This window comes from Pyxicephalus adspersus, chromosome 11 (assembly GCF_032062135.1).
Source record: "Pyxicephalus adspersus chromosome 11, UCB_Pads_2.0, whole genome shotgun sequence".
Taxonomy (NCBI): domain Eukaryota; kingdom Metazoa; phylum Chordata; class Amphibia; order Anura; family Pyxicephalidae; genus Pyxicephalus; species Pyxicephalus adspersus.
This window is the reverse complement of record NC_092868.1, coordinates 6,750,916-6,769,946: the sequence shown is the minus strand read 5'-3', so window position 1 is coordinate 6,769,946 and position 19,031 is coordinate 6,750,916. Positions and strand designations below refer to the sequence as shown.

At 41.2% G+C, this 19,031-nt stretch overlaps 1 protein-coding gene across 1 annotated transcript; it reads right to left on the bottom strand.

Annotated features, from left to right (window-relative positions):
* Nucleotides 1–314: 314 nt before the first annotated feature.
* Nucleotides 315–18,743, bottom strand: LOC140341525 (uncharacterized). The gene is made up of 15 exons (XM_072427350.1): nucleotides 18,587–18,743; nucleotides 16,397–16,487; nucleotides 15,066–15,166; nucleotides 14,597–14,829; nucleotides 14,080–14,227; nucleotides 13,829–13,984; nucleotides 13,426–13,540; nucleotides 11,381–11,451; nucleotides 9,920–10,054; nucleotides 8,763–8,936; nucleotides 7,201–7,261; nucleotides 6,506–6,660; nucleotides 6,258–6,400; nucleotides 2,000–2,091; nucleotides 315–1,571 (listed from the first exon to the last, which is right to left on the bottom strand). Exons 1-15 carry the CDS (start codon nucleotides 18,662–18,664, stop codon nucleotides 1,555–1,557), a joined length of 1,770 nt encoding a protein of 589 aa, XP_072283451.1. The 5' UTR covers nucleotides 18,665–18,743; the 3' UTR covers nucleotides 315–1,554.
* Nucleotides 18,744–19,031: the final 288 nt, after the last annotated feature.

Sequence of the window (19,031 nt, the reverse complement as noted above, 5' to 3'; positions counted from 1 at the left end):
TTAGGGAACCCCCGTTACAATTACTATATCCAAAGCTAACAGCACATTGTGTAATACCTAGTGGGAAGAATTCCTCTTACATTGTTGGCCAGTGGAAAGAATGTCGACCTCACAGACAGCCAAAAAGATCATTGGCGAAAGCAGTAACTGACCTGAGTAGTCCAAGATACTCATATGATAATAAACATTGAACCTCTGAGTGGGGAGGAGCCCCAGTGCAAGGATAGCATTCTCGCTAGAGCTCAGCTTTCATCATTTCATAAAGCCAGCTCTTACTGTATATACACGCAAATAAAAAAAAAGTCACAAAAACATCAACTTGCACAAATGTTGGCGTTTTTAATTTTTATGCAATTTTACAATCAAAGGCAGCAAAAATGAAGTACAATGTATTACGCTTGAATTCATTTACTACACATGCAGCCTGTGACATCTACAAGTACAGTGCACAACTGCCCTTTAGTCCTATACTCTTCTTCAGTCTTCAGAAGGCACCCAGGTAAACCCAATGTTGCTAGAAATACAGGACTTGTGAAGCCATACAGCTACGTTACCCAAAAGATGGAAGCATAGGTAAGCATTTAGTAAAATACAGAAACATATCATGACTGTGTTTCGTAATAATACAGTAAGTGGAGGAAGAGAGTCCAATAGCAGGAGGGTTTGGTAAAGCTTTGCCAGTCCAGCTTATGTCAGGATTCCTTATAATGATTTACAAGAAAGCAGAAAGCCTGGATAAATGGATAAGGTAAGCAGAGCGCAAATTGGGAGCGTGCAGAGTGTAGGCCAGATGCAAAGAGTGCGCAGAGCTTAAGATGGGTATCAAAACACAGTGCAAGCTGGGTGCTTGGGAGAGACCATTGCTTGAACATAGAGAAAGGTGCTGGGTTAATGGATAAGAAGAGAGATTTATTCAACCACCTTGTGTTTTTTTGAAGATCTCATGGCAATGCGCTGTGTGGAGAATACAATAAAAACAATGCGGAACTAAGAACGTGTGTTGCTACTTCTCAGTACTTCTTAGTCAATTAGTCAGGGTCATAATTCACCGACATATTCTTGGTCAGGCAATCTAAATTTTAAAAGAAAGGAACCGACACCAAGTGGACTGACAGAGGTTCGTAGAACAATCATTTATTTATACAATGTTAACATCTAAACAGCACTGTTTTAGAATAAATGCAAATCGGATTGAAATATTTCACAAAAAAATAAAAGCTGCCTATTTCCCTCCCTCCTGTATACTCAGAGCTTGCATTTAAAACAAAAGCACCCATAAGAACAAATGATCCCCTTTGATCGTCTCTTAAAACAGGAAAACGGCAGGAGAGGTTTGAAAGCCACAGCCGCGATAATTTATTGTGAGTGGAGTTCAGGACTACATGAGCAGAGCAGAGATCCGGAAGGCCGCAGGAGATAAAACATCACTGAGAACAACTGGACCAAGAGTGGGTTACAGGGCAGAGCCAAGAGAATGAATGCAAACAGGTGTCGTGTGAGAGAGTCAGCCTAGTGGTGGTGTCACCTGCTCCGGCATCTCTATATGGGTTATCTTCATGCCAAAGCCAGTACTGGAAAGAAGGAACAAAAATTAGATTAATTAAAATCTAAGAAATATTTAGATTCAGCATTCCAGTTCGGATATCATAGCTTGTGAAATACATTCAAGCTAAACTTCAAGATACAAGTTTTTCTCAACGCCAACTGTATAAGTACTGAAACTTGACTCGTATGCCTTTATGATGATAGCAGTGGGAAGCAACGTGAGAGATGAACCAAACACTCTGCTACTTCTTACTTCAAAGTTGTCAGAGGCTGTTTTTTTTTTTTTTGTAATGCATTGTAATATGTGACTGAAGTTAGGCTTTTAGGGTAACCTTTAATTGGGTCATTAACGTTGCTTTATTTTTGTTAATACTTTTTTTGCAGAACAGACCATTCAGTTTTAACCCACAGCAGCCCAAACATTAGCTGCAAAGTAAAAGTAATAGCTGCATACCTGTAAGAGCTTCCTGTGCAAAGTATTTCACATCTACATCCTGGTCTTGAGTTAACTTTTCCAGAACTGGTTTCACATCATTCTGCAGGGTGCTGCAATGCAGGTTAAAAAAAAAAAAAAAAAAAAAGGGAACGTTAAAGCGCATCTCTGGGGGAAAAGAAAAAAAACAGTCTGTCCTTTCAACCCCCATCATTCTCTCTTTTTTTAAATTAGGCACCTGTGGCAGGATTGATATACTTACCTTAGTCTATCATTTGTCACCACAGGGTCACGTTTGCAAATTAGCTTACCTAAAAAAATAAGCTTTTTTAAACTTTTCTGGCAGCTGGTGTATTAGAAAGCTGCAGCATCGGCACTCCTAATTGGCTTATTTTTACACAAGTGCGTATCATAATTGATCTCTTCTTTATACGCTCCCCATGCGCTGTGGTTCATCCCACCGGCTTAGACATCACTACAAAATACACAACTAGCGAAAGAAAGCACAGAGGCCTTGAGGGTGAAAGCAATTGTTTGACTTCTCTCACAGTCTAATAATTGAAGCAGCTGTTGAGCAGAGATGTGGCAGCTTTACAAAGCATGGGCTTCTGGAAAAGCAAATATATGTAAGTGCTTCTTTTGCAAGTAACCCATTTTGCAAACCCTAAACAAGGTCACTTTAGGCTAGCTTTGTAAATGCTTGCTACTACAGTGGCTCTAGGATGGCTAGACTACAGAAGAATTTAGAATCAAACACATTTTGGGACCTAATGAATAGCAGTGGTGACAGAGGCTTCAGCATAAAGACATAGTATTAAAAAATGTCCTAAATAAAACCAGTCAAAAAAGAAATGTGGTGGCAGTGATTGCACTGAACAGCAATCTTTGCAGCGTTGATCAGTCTTTTACATTTGTGCCAATACCGACACTACAGTAAAAAACATTTAGCTTTTCATGCCGAGCATAAGTCCCATTTATTCAAAAATTATGAAAGTGTATCTAGGATATAAATTAGCTGCGGCTCCCTGGGACACTGTGTTGAGCTGAAGATACGACACAGGCATGCCATTGCTGTACCGCAGGGATTCCTGTATAGCCTCGAGCAGAACACAACCTGGTACTCTTGGAGATAGATGTCTGTTTATGTACAAAGGGGACAGATCCATCAAAATAATGATAAAAAAAGTTGAATCGTTACAGACAGACAATGTCCTCTTCTCTGGAAAGTCTATGATACTCCCAGTTTCATGCTAAGAGATCATATTAAATAGTTACTGCACTGGTTGTGAGAGATTTATCAACATTAACCCAATCAGCTCCACTTTAATTTTTATGTTTTGAAGAAAAATTAAAGGATGTGGCTTTAGAACAGAGAAAAGGCCGTGGAAGTAAAAATAAAATCACAGACATTAAATTGGAATCAATGCAGAAGAGGGAAGTAAAAAATCCCCCAGAATCTGCAAGTATTTCTATGACCAAAGATCAATGTTATGTATGAAACAAATAGATTCTTCAGACATTCACCAAAAGACTCCTGAGACAATGCAAAATAGAGTCATGGGGAACTAACCTCTTCTGTATCAGTCTACAGAACAAAATGCAATGTCAAGTGAAGGAACCCAAAAAGTGATTGTACATCCCTGCAGCCTCAACTCTGCTTTTACAAATGAATCTGCAGCCGGTATAATAGTCTAAGATATACTATCTCTGACAGCAACAGAAATTGTAGAGCCAATCTGCTTGTATTAAAATAGTAACTGGAAATACATCCAAGAAAATCTAACCTGGTACAGGGGCTCAAATATACTTTTTCAGGATTAAAAAGGAATGAATATGGAAGGATAGAACAAGCAAAGCTATTCTGGCTTTATTGTATTCTCATTCCACATCAACCAGATTTCTTTTCTTTCCTCCCTATTAAGTCCCAAAATGTGCAGCCTTTCCCTGGCCATATTTTAATTAAAAAAGTAGATTCAGGCCATGTAAATGGGAGAGATGCCACTATTTCTTACCTTACTATTTATTCTTCTAATAAAAACACAGTTAGGTAGTTTTTAGGAACATCATTAATGATTTTTAAATACTGGCTTCTAATGCAGCATTAACAAAATTCCTCTCTGTCTTCCCCTGAAGGGGGATTTTTTTTACCCTTTATAAACATGTTGGGTTTCCCAAGACTTGATTCACTACTATATCTTTATAGTATTCTGGACATATACAAGTAAAATGATGCTACTATACTTCCAATTTTTATTAAGGACTACCCTTGATAACCAGAGTTACCCACTGACTTTGGTTACTGAGGACTTTATAAAATTCACCACTGAGATACGACCTGCAGATTGTGTCAGTTTTCCTCCACCTTCCTTGCACACAAATTCTCACAGGGCCACCACGGAAGCGTAAGAACCATCAGAACCTGACAGGCTAAGCAGCCTGGGATCAGTCAGTAAAAGAAAATATGTTTTATAGATTGGGGTAGATAGGTGCAGCTTCTTTATTCCTGCACTCACCATTGAAATTGTTTTTTCCTTAAGAGTGTAAAACATTATCAATCTGCTAAAGCCCAAAGGCTTACTAGTCCAATTTTAGAGTCAGTCCAACCAAAAGAGATAAACTAGTGGTGAGGTCTAATGGGTTACGCCTCCCTTATCTTCAATTTCACATTTTATCATTGTTTTTTCCACCATTTCACCAACTGAAAATCCACCACCTTGCAACTTTTATTTATTATAAGCCAACAAGCAATATCCATATAATTATCAGGTCAATAAGCCACCGGGGTCCATGAGGTTAATAATTTTTTGGGGACACACATATTAACCACAAAAAAAAAACCTACGACCTCACTTTACAAGGGTGGCTCAAATAAAATACCAGCCCCTCTTATTATTAAAAATAAAACGTACCAACATAAATGACAGATACAAACAATGACGGGAAGGAGAGGACCCTGTCCAAAACAGTGTACAATACTTCTGTATTCCAGGAAAGGTATTTGCATAACGTCATAACTATGAAAACACCTTAGGCATATTTAATATATCATGCATTGCAGATGTCTTTTGAAATGTATACATAGATTGACATGTCAGATTTCAAATGTTCATAAATACACATCCCAGGTTGGCTGCAAATTTTTGACACTATCGAAGCTAAAACTCAATACAAAGCCAGGAAATTATTAGCGGAATAAGAGTAAGACATGCCGACATAGCACGCAGTTTGATGGAGTTACAGAAGAATCCCAACCACCATCATAACATAACAAAAGCAGGCAGAACTTCTGACTGATGAAGTCTGGTAAAATCCTTACAATGTTTAGAGTTGGCCCACAGCGGGCTGCTTTTCCTCCCAACAAAATTATATAACACCGTAAGCCATCATTATGTGCAACTACAGCAGCCACATCCCACAAGAATGCCAAAGCAAGATATAGATATACCGTATTTTTCGGACCATAAGACGCACTTTTTTTCCCCCTGAAGTGGGGGGAAAATCAGGGTGCGTCTTATGGTCCGAATGCATATTTTTTTACTTACCTGTATCCCCGCCGGTCCCCGCAGCCAGTGTCCTCTTCCTGTGTCCCAGCGTGCGGCACTTGTGCCCGCCCATGAAGGCGGCGCCGATTGTTTTGATGAATGCCGATCGGCGCCGCCTTCATGGGCGGGCACAAGTGCCGCACGCTGGGTCTCAGGGAAACACAGAGGAGGAACACAGACAGAGGCAGATAGCAGCCAATGTCTGTGTTCCTCCTCTGTAGGAGGCTGCTATCTGCCTCTGTCTGTGTTCCTCCTCTGTGTTTCCCTGTCTTCCAGCGTGTGGCACTTGTGCCCGCCCATGAAGGCGGCGCCGATCGGCATTCATGAAATCAATCGGCGCCGCCTTTGTGGGCGGGCACAAGTGTCACATGCTGGAAGACAGGGAAACACAGAGGAGGAACACAGACAGAGGCAGATAGCAGCCAATGTCTGTGTTCCTCCTCTGTGTTCCAGCGTGCGGCACTTGTGCCCGCCCATGAAGGCGGCGCCGATTGCTTTGATGAATGCCGATCGGCGCCGCCTTCATGGGCGGGCACAAGTGCCGCACGCTGGATCTCAGGGGAAATCAAATGAATTTTTTTTTCTTGTTTTCCCGTGCGGAAAACCTGGTGCGTCTTATAGTCCGGAGCGTCTAATGGTCCGAAAAATACGGTAGATATAAATCAGCCAACCTTACAATGGGTTTGCACAATTTTCCCTACCATTTGTCACTTTGACTAGATCACATGGTTTCATACCTGTTGTCCAATGTAGGTCCGATCTTCTGCAGAGATTTGGCAACATTAAAGCGCACATTTGCCACGGCATCACCTGCCATCCGCACTACTGTGGGTAACATGTGCTTGGTGGTGATTTCCTGTCCACAAACTTCAGAAAGTACCTAAAAAAACAAACACACAGTGGCTCAGGCAATCCTTTAAATTATAGATCTGGCTTATCCCTTCTAACAGAGAAGTTTACCTCCTGAGAACCTCTAACCACTTACATTGATACAGAACAAGGTGGTCATTCTGTGCAGATAATTCGGGTCGTTGGACATTGCCAGTACCTTTGGGATGATGGTGGCCTGAGCCCATTCTTTACCAAACTTTTCTACTAGCTTCTTCAGGTTGCTGGTAGCTGCTTCCCTGATGGCATATACTGCAAAAAAATAATATAGTCAATTGCATTTATTTTATCCTAATAAAGCTGAAAAAAAAAAATCTTAATTTGGCACCCAGCATGTCCTCTAGAGGGGTCCTGAAACCACAACAAAGACCAGGATCAGTAAGAGAATGAAAGCAAACTCATGGCAGATATTCTATGCAAGGATATGTCCGATTTTTTGGTTTTTTTTTTGATTCAGGGGTAATAGGCTCTGTTTAAAAATTACACTCCTTAATGCAGTCTTTTTTAACCTTTTTACCCCAGAAAAACACTAAAAATGACAGTCTACGCCTAGCTTACATTTCCTTTTGGACACACTAATTTCTGTTCTCTGATAGAGAAGTAAAAGTTAAATATTATAAAGATCATTTACTTTGACCAGAAAGCTAAAGTGCTCCACACACAACATGCCCGCTGTTTTAGCACCATCAGCAGCAGTAAGAAACATTGGCTTATTAACAGATAATGACATCTGTAAAGCATCAGGACTGTGTCCCCAGGCATAGAGATTTAACGATAGGCAGCATTTCTTACCATGATCCACAAGCCAGGCCATACATAACGAGTTCAGTTTCTCATCAAAGAACTCTACGCCCTGTGCAAGAAAGAATAAATCAATAATTGCCGTGGCCAAGTAAAAAACAAAACACTTCTGCTCATCATCACAAATGTTCCTTTCTGTTGCCTTTTAAAAAGACAATCCAGTTATGAATTTACATAAGGAGTAGAAACAATACTAAGAGGGTTGCAGGGCTCAGATGTTTGTCCTTGGTTGTATCTCTCAGGGAGTGAGGAGTGTGGAATGCTGGCTCTGAAAAGGGCTTGAGGAAAATTATATTTTAGACTCTTGTCTGTACACATACTTTGGTTTAATCCCAAGTGCACATTTGATTACATAAAGACAATTCCCTTTACACTAGTATCATGTTATTCTCTAAAAATACAAACATTTGGCAAAAAAAGCTTGTTAGTGTTTCAAGAAATATAAACTAGTCACTGTGTTATTCCATAACCAAGATTATACAAAATCTGAAGAAAAAAAATACATTAAAGTGGATCTCCAGCCAGCCCCTTTCCCTTTTAGTTGATAGTTCACACAAAAAGAACCTACAACACCTAAGCATTTACCAACTCTGTATATACAAATTGTATATTATTGCTGCTATGGTTGGTTAGGGCAGACTGTAAGGTTTTACTGTAATACAATTGCATGGCTCTATGTGGGATGTCAATGCCCTTTTTACTTTCCTAAAGCCTTCAGTCTCCAGTCTTCCCTCGTTCTGTTAACAGAACGGTTCCTTCTTTGGGTGTTGACTCCAATGCCTGCAAGATGCGGGCAATTCCAGTTATTTGTCCCACGGCGGGATCCTCTCAGGGTCCTTAAGAAGTCACAACAGTTACATCGACACAAAGAGGACTATTAGGGACAGGCTGTAACAGAACAGCTACTGTATTGAATTAGGGGTTTATATTCCTCATCACAAGGTAAAGACAAAACAAAGACTGCTGTGGAGGCTGCAGGAATTTTTCGTTTAAAATCATCACAGAAGATTTCAGAGAAGATATGAACTTGTGCTTTAATAACTTCCATTAACAGGAAATATAACCTCTTCTAATCATATCTCCATAGCTAGACATAATTACAATTATTGCAAAACTAAATGAGCCAAAAAGCCCTCATTAGATTTTGTCTAAAAGGAAGACAATCCATACTTGAGAATTTGAAGAAAACATGTACAAATAAAGAATATGATTTTATGTAAGGGATGCTAACCTTCCACTGGCATTGCTGAAAAACAAAGGGACAAATAGCCCTTCATTTTACAATACCCAATAATTCTACCCCTAGATCCCCGCTCACACAGAACACTCATTCTGCAGCTCTTCTTGTCCATTAAAGACATGCTCTTGACCTTGATCATCATCTGTTCAGAGACTGAAGGCACACAGAAATAAAAGGCAAAGCATTGAGATGAATGTTAATGGATGCATGTACCAGCTGCTCAGCATGGAGAGATATGTACTCAGTGCTACAGATCTGGAACCAAAACATACAAACAAAAAGGCCAAGCACATAGATGTTAATGGATACATACCAGCTGCCCAGCGAGGAGAGGCATGTACTCTATGATGGCCAGACGCACTCGCCACTTGGCGTCCTCAGCCAGCTCTACAATAGCGGGCAGAAGGGACTGGGAAAGCTGGCGGATTCCGATGACCTCGTTTACACAGTCCAGATTGGAGATGATGTTAAGTCTCACTTCTGGACACTGAAAGGAAAAATTAGCCATGGTGTTATCTGGGATGTAAAATACACAACACAATTATAATTTTGAGAGTTTTCCAAACATCCAGGAAATTTCATCCAGGACACTTGTTTTTGTATATTTTTGGTGGTGGGTGGTACTGCAATACTCTGCACCTGCCCATGACAGCCTTGGCAATAAATGACGACACTTATTAATTCTAGAGAATACGAGCTAAATGCAGGCAAACTATAAGCAGAATAAACCAAAAATCCAACATTTTGTAGAATGCAGTTGATTTAAAACAAACCATACTTAAAAGAATGTTTTATTTTCCTTACTCGTGGACCTAATAAAATATGTTATTTACTGCCTGGACCACAGCACAAGTTTCTGAGGGGTTAGCAGGATTCTTTGTGCACCAGAAAAACTAGTTTTGTGAATGCTGCAGCTAGAGATTCATCTTTCCCTTAAGCACATTCATTTTCAGTTAATATGCTTAAAATACGGATTTAATGATAGGCTAATATTTACATTTTAAGAGGAAGTTAGTTTGGTACAGTACAGGAAACTAGAGAAAGTTGAAAATGTTCTGCACAGGGCAGTCAGAAGGGAAGACTGTAATAATAATAGGGAAAAGCAGAGTATCCTTTTTCTGATCCTGATTTCTATCCACAAATAGAAGTTTCCTTTTAGTGGACATAGCCATTTAAATTGAAAATATGTATCTAGTGTTTTCAGTTTGCAGATTAAAACATTAACCCATACATTCTAAAGCTTCTAGTCCAAATACGTTTTGGGGTGACATATAATGTGCTTGTTTTTACACATAATCAGCCCAGCCTTCATCTGCACAATGATTTCTTACAATGTGCCCCCTTGTGGCCGAAATAGGTAAAACAACGAGTGATAAAATAATTGCTATACAACACATTATGCAACTATTGGCGGCTTGGTTTTCAACGATTTCATAATTTAGAAAATTAAATATACTAAAACACACTTACCTCATCCTTCAGCTGGGCCAAGAAAAGAGGAAGAAGATGCTCAATAGTATTATCCTTCCCCAGGATGGGGGACAGGCCCATGATGACCGATGCCAGGGCAGATTTAACATGCTGATTGGCATCTGAAACCAATTCCTAGTTTTAATCGAAACAGAAAATAGAAAATGATCAACAGACTATTTTGCTAGAATTCTAGTTTAACAAACAAGCACTGTTAAAATAATAAAACATACAAGTGGTTAAAGTTTATTGACCCCAGAGCTTGTTGTACATCTTATTATAAAACTATGGGTGATCTATTGAGTTGGCCCCCATTGTTAGAATATAATAGAATTTGGCTGAGAAGGTTTGGGAAGATCCGGCTCATAGTCAGCCACTTAATTAATTCCAGAAGGGTTGAGGTCAGGACTGTGTGAAAGACGCTCCGGTTCCTCCTCACTAATCAATCTTTATGGAGCTGGGTTTGTACACAAGGGGAAGGCATAATGGAGAAAAACAATTGCAAACTGCAACCACCAGGTTGAGGGAGCAGAATAGTCTAACCCATAGGTTAGAAACACAAGGCCCGCGGGCCTATTGCACAAGGGAAATATGAAGTAGGGGCTGCACATACTCAGCATTTCAGCTACTTGAACCCCCTACCATTCTGTCAAATGGGGCCCTGAAAAAAAGAGGAAGTTTGGGAAAGCACTGCATGGTGAGCGGTTACCACACCGGGGGGGGGGGGGGGGGGGGGAGACTCGGCCTGTGACCATGACTGTTTTTAATTTTGGCCTCCGAGTTTGACACCCCTGGTCTAACCTAATCTTGCATCCTGTAGCATTACCAGTACCCTTTACCCCTGAGCCTTATCGTGAGGATGGGTGACCACATTGAAAATGTCTTTCCTACGAAACCTACTTCAAGAACTCATTAGGAGTTTTAAACACATGGGTCTTTGAAAAAGTAAATCAATTTCTTATTCCAAACAAATTTAAACATTGCTTAAGAGATATTCTACAAATCATATACCATCTTTACAATTAGAACGTATGCTGGCAATCCTTGACTAGGTTTCCCATAGCAGCTTTAGGTCAGGGAAATACTTTTCCAAAACCAGAATTTGGCTGAGGAATCAGGGCAAGGTAGCCTCAGGAGATTCGGCTTTTCTAGGAACTTGACAAAGCTTCTAACTTACATCACCTATAAACTCTGCCCATTCCCCCTAACCTAGGAATCTCTGACTGTAGCTGTGAAATCCATTCTCAGCCGAGTTCCTTGCACTGGGTAATACAGTATAAAATAGACCATGAATATGACGTACAGGTGAAGTGTTGGAGAGACATCTTGTTTTAGTGCACTCCGCTGTTCTTTGCTTTGCACAGTTGTGGACATTTCCATTCTTTACCTTTGTTGCCTTTCCCCCCCCCCCCCAAGTGGTCAGTGAGAAAGAGGGCTCATGTATTTTGGTTTGTTAAATACCTTCACACATGGGAGGATCTGTGTCATGATGACATTTTCTCGACAGTCTGGCGATAGGTTCTCACAGAATTCTACAACAGAAAGAATGGGCATAGTGAAATCAGAAGGAGACATGGTATTTAATTTAAATGATCCTTTATTTAAATTAAATTGTCTATTATTTAAACATCTTTTGGGAAATGGAAGTTCAGCTTTTTTACCTGCTTTCTATCCCCAGCACAAAAGTCTTTAAAAATGTCCACTTATTACCAAAACATTGGCTGCCTAAGTATATGGGTACCTTAAGAAGTACAGGAAACACCCTTGCCAATATACTGGTGGTTCCCTTGAATCTTGTTGATTGTGCATACCTGCACAATATGTACAGCACTGCATATGTGCCTACTAAATACAGTTTAATAAAACATAACAATAATAAATAAACCACAGCCAAGGCTTTGATCCAAGACAAAAGTTTTTTTTTCCAACAGCCAAGGCTACAACCTGCAGCTATGTCATCTGCCACAGGTGAGGCTTCAAACCCAAATTTCTCCTGTTACAACCAGAGATCTCATCTAGGACTAATGGTTTCCTGCCACAGCATCCCCCCCGAGAACTTAAACATCTCCAACTTAGCCAAAGTTTTCTTTAAAAAACAATCTCCTGCCAAGTTAAAGGGCGCAAACAACCTCTGCAATACTTCTGTCCCTGACCAGGCTTTACTTACAGGAATCGGACAATATTAGCCTCAATACTGGCATGTAATGATAACTGTGACAGCTTATTATAAAACAGTCTGGAGGTGCACCCTATTTATGATTCACCAGAAAATCCTGATCGGCCTGTTAAGAGATATACAACCATCTTGCTTCCCCCCAGATTCCAAATCTCAGTGATAACTGGCAGATACCCACAGAAGCACACATCAAGAAACCCCTAATGACATTTCTGCAAAGCTTATTCTAAAGGCAAATTCACTAATGGTCAGCGCTGAGAATAAAAAAAAAACATTAAAATGATTTAAAGTTGTATTCTGAGCAATGCTAATAGGCAAAAAAAAAAAATAATTCTGCTGGGTTCTATACAGTATATGGACGTAGTGACCAAATACATCAGAATTATAATGATCACACATAGGCCAATTTTCCATGTGACTTTTTGATCAAAGTGCTAAAACAAATTCTCAGTGCAACAGTAAAGTCTCCCCCATCAATCTGAATTCACAATCATTGTAAAAATGTTTTGGGCGAAAAAGTCAACTATGCATGACCAAGTTAAAGTGTGCCCTATCTATTACAGAAAGTAACCAATAAAACTGGTACACAAGCAGAAGTAAAATCTTGTTGCTGTAAACAATCTTTCATGATCGTTCGTTCACCTGTCAAATGGAAACTTTCGTTTTGTCCTATGAAGACGAGAGGGGAGAGGAAGAACAAGCAGCACCCTTCCAATGCTTCTTATACTGTCAGCATGCTGCTTTAAGAGAAATCCTTCACCACCTCCTCGGCTCTCACTGGTTCATCCTGCTGACATTATTGTCCTTTAATGACAGCGATTTAAGGAACTAGTAAATGCTGCTGGGTACCCAGAAAATTTCCAGTCCAGGAAGTGTTGGGTATCCTTTGGAATTCAGCAAGTTTCTTAAAAAGGGTCGCTTTAAGCTGACTGCTACAGAACCATCCCTCCCTTAAGAAGAAAGGCTTAAATTGCATAAAAACACTTCCAGGTTGAACAAAAATGCATGCTGACCCAGTCAAAACTATTATAACCCGATTATCTCCTTTACTATATGCCTGTCCTCCCCAATTCTATGTCATGTTGCATCAAGCTCTGTGAACTACAGAACACCCCATGGTATAAAGATTAGGAAAGTAGAGATGAGACGTAGTCCTGTTCTTGGTATAACTCCAGGATTTATGTTACAGACAACAACCACATCTAAGACCTGGTCAGCTATAATACGTGAAAATGTTACTTAGGTTTAGATCTGCTTCACATTACCATGCAAACACAGAGCATTTAACAAGTTAAAAGATGAAACAAATCCTTTCTATAATATTTGTTACCTTTTACTTTGTGGGAAGCCGCAGCTCGCACCTCGGCCTCACAGTCCTTCATCAGATTCTGGAAAGCTGGAACCAAGTCTGTCTTTGTGATTTCTGGGCCAACTGCTTTCTGAAGCTACATGGTGGCACAAGGAAAATATCACATGGGTTAAAACCGACATTAACTGAAACACATCATAATAGTTACTGTCTGTGATGACAAGGGGCATACCAGAGGTAAATGCACATGGGCAGAGTAACTAATAACAGCATGAAGATCAGCATAAATTACGTACATAGAAACAAAGCGCCTGGATTGTTTTATACAGGATACTGATACTAGCAATTGTCACCTCCACTACAATGACAAATTTGTCATTCTTTGCTGCCCACAATATTCTCTACCACACTCCGATAGAGTTACCTCTGTGAATTTGTCTGCCACCATGTATCGAACACGCCAGGACTTATCCTCTGCTGCCTGTCTCAGAGTCGGCATCACCAGGGGCTCCAGCTCTTCATGAGGTAGAAGCTGAGCAATGTTCACACAAGCCTCCACGGCCAACAGACGGACAGAATCCTGAAAAATGCAGACATATAGAATAAATAGACTGAACTGGCCATGGATACTGAAGAGATCATCAACTCCACATGATGGAACTGTAACAGCTTTACCTGCTCATCAGAGGCCAGGTTGGAGAACATTGGGATTATTTCACTTTTCACATTTTCCAGCTCTAGTACTTTTGCAAATTCCCCCAGTTTGGAGGCAGCTGCTCGCCTGACCATTGGAGTGTCATCTGAGCAAAGGTTCCGGAAATGTCTGGGGGGGTGGAGAGGAAAGATAAAATGATCAACATGGCAGATAAACAAAAGAATTAAAAAATATCCACACTTTAACAAAAATAACTGGCGGGTTAAGGTATCAATTTTATATAACTCTAGCCCCTAGGGCCATTCTCTTTGCAGACTGATCTGCTCCTGGAGCATTTTCTTACCAACAGACATTGCCCTTGAAGCCCTACTTTACTTTATGATTTTGCCTGAGGCTCTTTATTACAATGCCTCCTTACCACATCACACCAAAGGTTTTGTGTACTAGAATGATTTGCATCTCAATACCTCCCTTTCTAACCCCAAAGGCCTTCCGTTCTCATACAGCCTTGACCTTCCCATCCACACGTCTACTTACTGTCTAAGTTCTGCTTTTACAGTGCTGGAGACCCGTGGATAACACACGCTGAACAGACCACATGCAGAAGTACGTGAGGTGAACCAGTCGCCACTTGCCAAGCGCTTCACCAGGGGTACAAAGTGCGCCTCAAGATCTGAGGGAGAGTGTTCATGGGAAATGGCTCGGAGGGATTCCACAGCTTTGTCTCTCACCACAGTCTCCTCAACAGTGGCCAAGCTCTCTAGAGGTGGCTGAAAGACACATTTTGTAATAAGAAAATGTTTTTTTTTTGTTTTTTTAAACCTCAACAAAAAAACAAAAACAAAAAACAAAACTACCATCATGATACTTTAAAATCAAAACAGCAATAGCAGTTTCCAAATTTTCATGATCACATTAAAGCATTCACTGGTGACCAAAATTTTAAGTGCTCAATCTTTTAGCACCTACAACATAGAAGTGAGGCATTAGATCTGCTGACACCTACCAGTAAGCAATGTACAAATTCTGGTCCCCCAACCAGTGAAGTAAAGGTCCCCAACTGTTCAGCCAAAGCCAGCAGAACTTCATCTTCATCATATATGGTATCTGCGAAACAATTGGATATCAAAATGTAAAAGTTATCTGTGCAACAGCAACAAAGGAATGGTCACCAGTTTTGTCTGTAGTTTTCCTACAGCCGTTATTTCCCCCAATACTAACTTTTAATATGCGTTTTCCTGCAGTGAATCTTACATGGCAGCAGACACCTTGTTAGAGACAGCGTTTCAGTGTTACCCCACAGATGACCGGTGGGGTATATTCAAGAAAAAAGACAAGCGGTTCATAAAGCACAGATGAACAGAATGAAGCAGATGCAGGGAAATCCTTTTACAGCCAGTCAAGCTTTCCCTCCAGGAAACAGAACGGTGACCAGCAAAGTTGTGTCATCACACTCTAAAGCTGGTGAGACTAGAAAGTAGTATAGCTTTCCCAGCAGCCATAATATGACTTTGTTGTAAACATTTACTCAAATTGTATATTACTTGTCACTATTTTTATTTGCAATTCTTTGTTATGCAATAAACAGTATTTCCCTCTATGCAAACAAACTCTACAGTCACTTGAGGCATCCTTCTAACTAAAAAGATGTCAAATTTGTATTTCAACATTTCCACCAGCTTTTATGTTATGTTATACTACAATGTTTATAAGCACGAGTTCCTTGAGCAATGAGCACCTCTCAGGTCTTCTTTTTTTTTTTTGAAACCAATGATCTTTTTGGCTATTTGTAATGGTGACAACCTTCCCAATGACCATCATGAAAATATACTGTGGACATTGTTATTATAGCAGGGGTTCCCTGAAAACCTGAAAGTTGTCTTAAGAGTTTTCATAACCTTAACATAACCATGCTAAAAAGATGGAGAAATGCTGCATTAAAGAACGCTATTTAAAGAGAAACTATAGACTTGCCCATGCAGTAAAAAATAAAAGTGTTCTAAACCCCCTCCCTATACTTCCTTTACCTGTGCTGCCTCACAGCTCCTTGCTTCTTTACAGCCAGCAACATTACCTGTCCCTTTCAGGTATGACGGAGCATGTGATCCGCACCCCGGTGTTCAGACCTCGCTCGATCACTTCACAGACTTAGTGGTTGACACAGAGAGGGAGCACAGGTAAGAAGATGAGGGACAGTGGATGCCTTTTCTAGAAACACTAGAACTTTTTCTCAAATGGACAAGATGGTGGCATTGACTCTAACAACAAGCGCACACTACAACCGACACCTCAGATAAGCAGCAGAAAAAAAATTCTTCTCTCACAGGACACACTTACCTGTCAGGAACGGCAGGAGCTCACTGCGGGTCCTTTCCACACCCAAAGCCAAAGCGATAGTGGAGAGCTTCTTAATGCTGTTCAGACGCAACTGCAGACAAATACGGAAAAAAAAGACTTGAGGAACCTCTAAAATATTTACATCTGTAAGGGCGGCATTCTTTCCACTGACCACCACACTAATGTAATGTGAACTGTGGATTAAGTAAATATAGCTGGGTTCCTCGAAGACCTGAAAGTTATTTTTAGTGTTCCCCCATGTTTAAAAGTAGAACAGGCTTAACAAAAAAAAGCCTGTTTCAAACATATACATAGGTACTCTTGAGGGGGTTTTCCACAATTTGATTCATTAGAACACAAACAGGTCTTCATAAACTTTTTACAGTGTTCTCCCCCCAGGCCCTTTTAGCTGGGCGCACCACCCGGCACTTTTCACAGTGATTACTGAAAAGTTGGGTCACAATACTGGGGCCACCACCCACCTACAGCTTCTTCCCACCCAGCTAAAAAATTCTGGGGAGAAATCTGGAACTATGCCAGCTTATCATCTGGGATTGCTGCTACATATATTGGAACATGGTGAGGTCCAGGAGATGCAGTCCCTGGTACTTTGGGGTATGCAGCTCCATCCGGACCCCTCACAGCACTGAGGTTTGCGCTGAACTTAAATGCTCACTTGCAACATATTTCCTTTACTCTATTGAGTTCTCATTAGAAGTTGTCTTAGGCTGGGTCGTGGCCCCTGAATTGTGAACTAACTTTTCAGTAACAACCTATAAACAGCCGTGTGGTTACCAAAAAGTGCTAGGTGGTGCACCCAAGTAAAAGGGGCGGGAGAGAACACTGGACTTGCAACAGTGGGCAGCACGGTGGTTCAGTTAGCACTCTGGCCTTTGTAGCGCTAGGTCCCGGGTTAGAATCTCAGCCAGCACACTATCTGCATGGAGTTTGCAGGTTCTTCCCGTGTCTGCATGTGTTTCCTACCAGTACTCCAGTTTCCTCCCACATCCCAAAAACATACAGTGAAGTTATTGGCTTCCCCTTAAAAATTGACCTTAGACTACATTGATGACATATGACCATGGTAGGGACATTAGATTGTGAGCTCCTTTGAGGGACAGCTGGTGACACGACTATGGACTTTGTACAGCGCTGCGTAATATGATGGTGCTATATAAATACTGTGTAATATTAATAATAGAGGCTTTGGAAAGGAACAGCCCCTCCCTCATGCCATGTCTACTAATCTTCTGAGCGTGTCTAAATACTGTCTGTGCTGGTCCAGCTCCTTCTCCCCTTCCTATATACCTTTTCTAAGGCTGTTGAGGGAAGAGTGAAGAATACTATTCAATGTCAGTTTATGGAAAGCAGACAGTGAGACTTTCAGGAAGGTCAGAAACAATTAACATGGGTGGGATTATTAAGTATATATGTAATATTATTATTAAACAGGATTTATATAGCGCCAACATATTATGCAGTGCTGTACATTAAAAACATGTTATGTTCATATGTATAAAGTTATTTTATTTTTGGTATCATGTGACTCAGCACCTTCTACAACTCCAAGGGGGAGGGGTTAGACCCCCATGTGTTTACATTGCTGTCTCCGCCCCCATAGGGGAGATTTATGCTTTATTTGTACTGGGGATAACTGGGAGATTTCCTCTGGGATGGGAAGTGATGAGAAATGTATCTGATGGTACACAGAAGAACACAAGGGCACCCAATGCACTGGTATGGGCAGGCATGGTTAGGGCCATTATATTTAGCACCTTCAGGGGCCCCGCTTCTTCTAGGGCCCCAAGCCTGACAAGTGCTGAAAGTTTGTGATTGAGGGGTCCCTATACTGCCAGAGGCCACCAGCCTGAGGAGAGGAACCCTATACTGAGGGCTGTCAGGGACCCCTCCTAAAAAGTTTATAAGCCCCATTTAAGGTACAATGACAAGGGCCCCTCCCCTTAGGCCCGTGTGACGGTGTAAAGATTAATCTCCCACAGAAAGCGGGCCCCTTTACAGTACCCCCGCCCCCCACAATGTTGTCAATGTGCAGCTTCCCAAAGTTTCCCCCTCATACTAACACTATGAGAGGCCCAACCTCCTCCTCAGGCCTGCACCCACCCCGCCGACCCTGCTAGTATTAGTTTCCCGCACTCTTCCCCCTCAGTCTCCACCGGGTCCGCTCCTCACCTGCACGTCCTCATTTCGCAACTCGTCAATTAGGACGGCGATAGGATACAGCGAATCGTCCCCGTCAGCCGCAGCCATGATTTCGTCTTCCTGTCAGAGTGAGTGAAGGAGGCGGGGACGGGGACGCCGAGGCTGTCATGCAGGGGCAAAAAAGCCACGCCCACACAGCGCGTCAGTCTGTTTATACAACAACGCGCCCAGCCATGAGAGGCATCGCCAGGAGACGGTCGCTATGGAGAAGCGGTGAAAGGGCGTGTGCTTGGGAAGAACTGGCGATATCAAATCGGCCATTTTTAAAAAGGGATCTAACGACGAGTAAAACCCCGCGTAACAATATGCTGAAATGTTTAATTACAAACACGTTAACACTCCTATTTATTTTTAGGTTGATTTTAGGAGAGCGAAACGTGAGTGGGTGGGATTTAAGTTTTGGTTGTAGCGTGCG

Coding starts and splice junctions, on each gene's coding strand:
- LOC140341525 (XM_072427350.1), bottom strand. CDS start 18,664: ATGGCTGCGGCTGACGGGGACGATTCGCTGTATCCTATCGCCGTCCTA. Junction 14,830..15,065: donor AATTTGTACATTGCTTACTG/GTAGGTGTCAGC, acceptor TGTGTCTTTCAG/CCACCTCTAGAGAGCTTGGC. Junction 13,985..14,079: donor ACCTGGCCTCTGATGAGCAG/GTAAAGCTGTTA, acceptor TGCATTTTTCAG/GATTCTGTCCGTCTGTTGGC.